This window comes from Apis dorsata, unplaced genomic scaffold, assembly GCF_000469605.1.
Source record: "Apis dorsata unplaced genomic scaffold, Apis dorsata 1.3 scaffold_53, whole genome shotgun sequence".
Taxonomy (NCBI): Eukaryota; Metazoa; Arthropoda; class Insecta; order Hymenoptera; family Apidae; genus Apis; species Apis dorsata.
The window spans coordinates 284,450-291,875 of NW_006263354.1; the positions used below are offsets into that span (position 1 = coordinate 284,450).

General features: G+C 41.3%; 1 protein-coding gene across 3 annotated transcripts in view; it reads left to right on the top strand.

Moving 5' to 3' along the window:
• LOC102674111 (5-hydroxytryptamine receptor-like) overlaps positions 1 to 7,426 on the top strand; it is a 45,566-nt gene that overhangs the window by 16,860 nt on the left and 21,280 nt on the right. For 2 of the 3 annotated variants that reach the window (XM_006609388.2, XM_006609389.2), the window contains exon 3: positions 7,148 to 7,281. In XM_006609388.2, coding sequence (XP_006609451.2) covers positions 7,148 to 7,281 — 134 coding nt within the window. Of the gene's footprint in view, positions 1 to 4,668; positions 4,691 to 7,147; positions 7,282 to 7,426 lie in introns of those variants that run through there. The other variant, XM_031515101.1, reaches the window with a different exon arrangement.

Here is a 7,426-nt window from a genome sequence, read left to right on the forward strand (position 1 = left end):
TTAAAGAAGAGACGAGAAGAATATCTTTAGATCGGTCTTTGTTCCGCACGATACATAGGAACAATACGTTTGATAAGCTGCAGATTACTTGATTCCTCGCTCGCTGTTCCTCCAAGTCAAATAGAATTTGCGAAACACTGCCTGTCCTCGAGATCTTTCCCATTTCTGAGAATGGTTAACGAGATTCAGGCCACCTTGAAAGGATTGTTAATTACATTTTTTGCCGGCACCTCCAATCTTCTATTAACTTTCCTCCTCTCGAATTATACTCGTATAATTCGAGAGACGATTTTGATCGAGAGAAAAAAAAGCGAGCGAGTAGGGAACGAGAGAAAAGGGAATAAAAATTAGGAAGGAAACTCGATTAAAAAAACGAAGGAACGTTATCTGATCAAATTCGAGCCTCGAACCGACAGGCAATTTGATCATCAAACGTTGTTGTTTCGAAAAGCCATTTTTGTTTTGTCGTCGTGTCCCATTCTAAATTAAGTTTACGAGATCGAAAATGAAAAATTCATAGGATTTTTTTTTTTTTTAACGAGTTTTTTCCATCGTGATTTACACGATTAAATGGACACCGATCTTGGAACGGTCAAGCGGGGTCAATATTTTGAAAATCTAATTAGCAGATCGATATTTCGTATCTGCGGTTGCCAACCACTGGATATTCCCTCCGAAACTGTGAAAACTTTGATAATTAATACAGTGGCTCTCTCTCTCTCTCTCTCTCTCTCTTTCTCTCGTTTGATAATTAATAACTTGGCATAACAACGAAGCAGCGGTGATGATTGTTTCATCCATAATGCCTAAACCTATCGACGTAGGTAGGTTAGATCGTACGCGCGAGTTGTTCGTCTAATAGTTGTTAATTAATTCATTTCGTTAGCCTCGTCATTAGCGAATTGTTACATGATCAAATATTGGACGTAGGCCACGTAATTGAAACACGACACCGCGTGTCGATATAAATGGGCAAATTTTTGCCCGGAATTTCACAGCGTTGAATTCATTATCCGGGCGAAATCGTGAAAATCTGATAATGAAATTTTCCCCGATTCCAAATGGAATCGATCCCATTTTCAATCGGTGAATTTAATTCGAACGAGATTGGCTTCGATTTCCCGTGATCTATTCAAACAGGAGGAATGTTCTTCCGGCTGAAATAATAGGGAGAAATCGCGATGAAAGACGATTATGGAGGATTGAAACGTTACTTATTATACCCGTCGATGAAATAATAATATTTCTTCTATCCTCCGAATGGCGGAATATTTCTGCTTTCAAACGACAGATTCGATTCTACGTTTCGAGTCAGTTTCGACCGATACGAAATCGTACGATATTTCTTTATATATATATATATATATTATATAATGGTGCTTCCTGAGAAGGTTGGACGTCTTTTTCACGTGGAGGAAAGGCGCTGCCCATATCGACCGCGTCTCTTCTATACGTCTGCAATGGCCGAGTAGAAAGAAGGTAGTTTAGTCGTCCAGGATATTGAATAGCCTATTTAAACTGTATAGAAAAGGATCGTAAACCTTTATGCCGTTCCATACTGGATTGCGCTATCCCACCGTGGTATTATCATTCAACGTTGGGATCGATCGATGTCCTATGATTGAAATCGAAACTGCAACAATATTTTCGTTCGATTTCAAGATTAATCTATTTCAATTTCCATATGAACGAGTTATTAATAAATTTTAACATATATTATAAACGCGTCGACGAGTGAAAGGAACTATAAATTTCTGTCTACTGTCACCGTTTCCTTCCACGAGACTTTACTTCTCTTACCTTATCTCGGACATTATTAATTAATCCAGGATTCCTCGAGTCGTTTATCATTCTCAATTCATCGTATTCCTGATAAATTTCATTGTCGTTGTCAAACGAAACCACTCTCGTCGATATCCAACGAGAATCTTCACGGACGTTGCATATCCGTTCTACATACTTACAATGCGATTCAAAATGGCAACGATGTCGCTCTCATCGTTACTTAATTTTCGAGAGAAACAAGTTTTCTTCTTTCGAAAGAAAGGCAAGTTCCTGGGATCGATTAAACGCGTAGGATAATTTTATCATTATTCCAAGTAAACCAACCAAAATATAAATCTTGTAAAAGAAAATAATAATAATAATCGTATCTCGACTCAACACATTCCGATAATTATAATCGATAGGAAGACAATGGACAAAACGGAAAAGAGATTATCGCGAAATATTTTCCCAGGGGATGGAAGAGTAAACGGCGAAAGGATAAGAAAAGTTTGCGGGGATATGAGTTGCGGTAGTTGGATGCAACCGCGAACTACTTTAATTAGAACAGGGTGGGCCGATCGACCGGAAATTCTTTGGAAAAGTTACGCGAAATCAATGAGTTTTGCCACGAAAGAATTCAACCAGTAACTATATATAGTTGGGCCAAGTATTCGCGATGGAACACTTTTCTCTCGGAACGTTTATTTGACTCTCGGATCGAGAGAGAGAGAGAGAGAGAGAGATGGGAGAGAATTCGATCGTTACCTCGATACGACTATCGCGTTCGATAGGAAAATTGTAACGCGCCGATGAACGTTCCGGAAATAAATATGACAGTAAATTTCCGGCTGCTAGCCTCGCGCCAACGCTCGAACGAACATCGCGATATTCCTCCTCGATATTCGATTTTTACCAAATGTATCGCCGATTCGTGACGAAACATCTCCATTTTATTCTCGAGCTTCTCGTCTCGCTGTATTACAACCGATATCCTTTCGAAAGATGATTCGTGGCATAAGATTATTAGAAATTTGTTACATTAAAAAAAAAAAAAAACCTCCGGAATCTGTTATCTCTTTCGATTGATATTCCAAGCTTAGAACTCGTTTCCCCCGAAGAATCATTGAAATTAAATTAATAAAATCCGATTATCGACCTTCATAATGGCGCGAAGAAAGGGTCCATTTATGAAGGTATTCGAAGCTCGATATTAAAATCGCGGATAATTAAACGGGGAAATATTTTCCACGTCGCTCTTTCGAACGGATTCGAACAGAGGATATCGAAGATACAGTTCCATCCGGGAGGATGGATGATTAATTTCATCGAGTTATCAGAATCAAGACTCAAAGTTCGTTTACCGTTCCCGAAACTTGGCTGTTGCTGGCAAGTTCTGTTATTTACAACCCCGCTCGCATTGCTAATGATCGGCCTCGAATCGGATCGGGCCGGGAAAAGGGGGGGAAGTCGAGGGCAAAGTTTCGACCCGATCTAATAATTCGCGGCCCGTCAACGGTCGTGCGCTCGTCACAGACGTCGAACGCGATTAAACTTCTCGAAAAGTGCCACCGATTAGGGCGACGACGTGATTAAGAAGGACGTTGTCAGTGATGGCGGCCATGCATATTCATACGGACGGGGACCGCCAACCGGTTGTTTCCCCTTCCCCTTCCTGCGACTTGTCTACCGATTGTAAATTCGTTGTTGGTACAGTTCACCGGTTGACTAACGATCCGTTCGATTCGTGCTCGATCTGTGTTCGTGTCGAGGAGACACATTTTACGACCGGAAGCCGAGATTGCTCGTCAATGACGTCAAAATTTTCCTATTGGATGATGAGAGTTGGATGTCGTGCAACGAACTTTCGAGTAATTGTTCCACCACGGGAATTCACGATTTCGTCTTTCTTCGTTAAAATGTTTGACACACGTTGATGACACACGAGTGGCGTGTGTAAAGATTAATCCGCTGATCGTCGCGCAAAAATTATTATTTTGTCGCACACGGCCATATTTTTCGTGTTTCGAGAAACAGGGGTTGTTTAAACTGGTTAAACTGCTGCTAGGAGAACTATATAGTTTACCTATAATCCTCCGTATTACGGTTCAATAAATATCGAATTGGCTACCCACTCGATACTTTGCCACATTTATTGTCCAATAATTGCCTGTTTGATAATAAATAGTCGTTTGATTTTATCTTTGCGGTAAAGAGATACTTATTATTTTTTCTTTTTTTCTTTATCTCGAATAACGTTTAATTCATCCACTTGAAAAAGGAAAGAGAAAGAAAGATAAACGATCAGATCGAATTTTTCACCTACGATCAATTCCAATTATTGTATTCTTCCTTTTTTATCGTTCTAACGTTGTTTCTTCCTATTTCTTCTATTGTGCTTCTTTACACATACCGTTTGAAATATTCCATACGTTTCGTGTATAATAAAACATTGGAGAAACAGGGCGATGCTGCGTATCTTTGAATTTTTCTCAAAGGGATTCGCAAAGTGCAACGATGATGTATCGCGGTGGGAAGGGAAGACGATTTGCAATATCGGAAAATTTACATGCGTGCGTTCTCTCGCGGGAAGAGAAATTGAATAATTTAAGAAGAATGGGAGGTTTCGGCCACCGCCTGTTACGTATTCCACCTGCATTCGCCCATTGCGTTCGCCTTGAAACCGGAATCAGGAGCATCGCCGTTTAAACGCGTTTCCGCTTTCGCGTCACGCATTTTGCACGGGTTGTGTCACGTATTCGTTTATAATAAAACATCGTGACCACGATTAACGACGGTTCAATGGCCTTAACGAACCGGTTGGATAACGGTGCGCATATTTTGTTACAGGAAAGAAGCTTTGTCGACGGAGGAAATTTCGTCGTTACGAATGAATGAACGAAGCAGGCAGGATAAAGGATGAAAAGTGTATTTCGATCGTATCTCTTCCGTTTTAAGTACGAGAATACAAGATATACAAGATAGAGAATAAGATCGTAATTCGCAAGAATATGAAACCGGTTATTAATGTTATTAGTTCTGTGTTTAATTTATGAGGATTAAATGGGAGAAAATTCTATTGAGAAAAAAAGTAGGTTATCACTATTACGAATATAAAATTGTATTTAGATTTCTTGAATAAGCTTGAAAGAAACGTTGATGCAATTCTTAAAGATTCTTTCGAGCGATGTTTAAATCGAAACGTACGCTCATTATCATAATTGACGACCCACCGTCGTTTAAAGTGACGTAAAGTGAAGTAATATTTTCGCGAAATTCCGTATTCTGAAAAGTATACCAAACTTCTCGACCGACCTCTTTATCGAATTTACAAGCTTCGCGGAAGAGGAGGATTCAAAAATGTTCGCGTAACGTTGACTTTAATATTACGATCTTCCAGCGATCTCCAGGTGGAGCTTGCGCCCCTTAAACGAATTTGCCACCGCCGAGCTTGCAATCCTCGCACGATCTTTGCCCCAACTTTGCTATCGAACTTACGACCATGCTTCTAGTTTGAAAAGAAAAAAAAAAAAAGGAAAAAAAATATCCGGAACCCGGTTTCCAAAGTTCCATGTTCTTGCGTACAATCATTTCCCCGAACAAAGAACAATTTTAATACCATCCACAAACGGGGAGAGAACCTGGAATCGCTAATTTGAAAAGAACCTTGCCAAGCACCGTTCATTTATATACGTATTAAACGTATTTTATGCCGAGTCTCCAGTTTACAGTGTCGTAAAAACGCTCGTGTCCGCCTTCGAGCCACGATCCTTGAAGCTTGGACGATTTAACTTTCGAAGGAGGAGAAAAAAATCTTTCCATGGATCGGTCGCGACTTTCCTCCCTTCCTTCCCTTGTACACGTCGACGACTTCGCCCTCCCCTTCCCATATATAAATCCTTTCGCATCTCGTTTTACATCCACGCTTTACACGCCCCAGAAAGAGGTATCTCTTATCGTAAAAGGGGAAAAAAAAAAAAGGATTTAGAACGGGAGGACATCAGCGCTGGAAAAGCGTTGAAGATGTAGATACTCACGTTCGTTTCTATCTATGGATCCGAATGGAGTAGAAAACCGTGTAACCCGGCCGTGACGAGGTTGTAACGCGGCAAACCGTTAATCTCAACATTGATTTAAACCGCGTAGAATTTAACCCTCGCGTCGATCTCCGATAAATTACATATAAGCGCGAGCGTGAAAATTTTTTTAAGATCGAGTTTCCCCTCCGATTATCCGTGAGCCCCTCCCTGATGATCGAAGATGATCGATCTCGATCGTCGCTTGACCAGTTGCGCGCCATTTTATCTCATAAACCTCGATATCATCCCCTCTTCTCGGTTTAGGCAAACGATAGATAAATTCCCGAATTTCGCGAATATCCTTTTTTTTTTCCTCTTTTCTTTTTTCTTTTTTTGTATCGACGTTATTTTTTTCGTATCGTTATTTCATTGTCCAACGATTCATCGTTTCGACGTTGCATCCTAGCGCGATGCGGATTAATTTTTCGCTTCGATCGTTGGGTTCGTTCGAACGTTGGATGGACGAGAATCAAGGAGGGAAGGGGGAGGGGAGGAATAATTAGACGGGATCGAAACCAGCGTCTGTCCCGTTTAGCGTCTCCCTGGCGGATCGAACGATGAACAGATCACGCGGATTGTCGAAACATTTGCCGAGCCTTCGACAAATCAGTCGAAAGACTGATTACTGGAGTTGTCTCGAACATCCCTCATTTGCTGACAAATGAAACTTACCTGGCGGATATATATATCTTCCGTCATTGGATAATTAGTTGAAGTGTTAACCACCTGTGCAATCAAAGGATAACGAAGATTGATGAAGTCGACTGATTTAGGGGAATTTGAGGTTGAAAATTCTGTGAGTTGGCGAATACCCGTGATTCCTCCCGTGGTATTTCGTCACCTCGAGAGGGGGGATGAAAAGCGACGTCCCCCGTCGAGGAATTATTGAGAGAAGGAAGTAATACGCGAAATTTAACGGGGAGATCTGGAATCGTGCAGGTATTCGCGCTTTTCGAGAATCCTTGGTAATCAGCTTATGAATTATTTACAAAAGAGAGAGAGACGCAACTAACCGGATCTATGATTAAAACGTCGGTTCCCTAAAAGTTGCAACGAACCGTCCTGAAAACGCGCCGAATGTAGGTGGGCAAGCGTGATAACGCCGACGTTGATTAAACGGACTGTGAGACGTTTCTGAAAACGTTTCGTTCCGTGCAAGATTTCCGTTGGTACGATTATTCGAAGAAAGGAAGGAGGGAGGGAGGGAAGGAGGGGAGAGGTTGAATTACTTACACAGTGGTCGAATACGAATGAAAGAAAAAGGAATACATTCTGCTGACACAGAGGGGAAATTTTTGTTGCAGGGAATCTGTTCGTGATAGCTGCGATCCTGCTCGAGCGGAACCTGCAATCGGTGGCCAATTATTTGATCGTCAGCTTGGCCGTGGCCGATCTCATGGTCGCCTGTCTGGTCATGCCTCTCGGCGCGGTTTACGAGGTATTGTACGATTTCCAGCCAACATTTTGTTCTTTTTTTTTCCTCCGCGTATCCATCGCGGGGAGATAAATATTCGATAAATCAAGTAGCAAGTAGAATTTAAATTTAAACTGCAATGTCGATGGTATTTCCCCTCCCCCCCCCC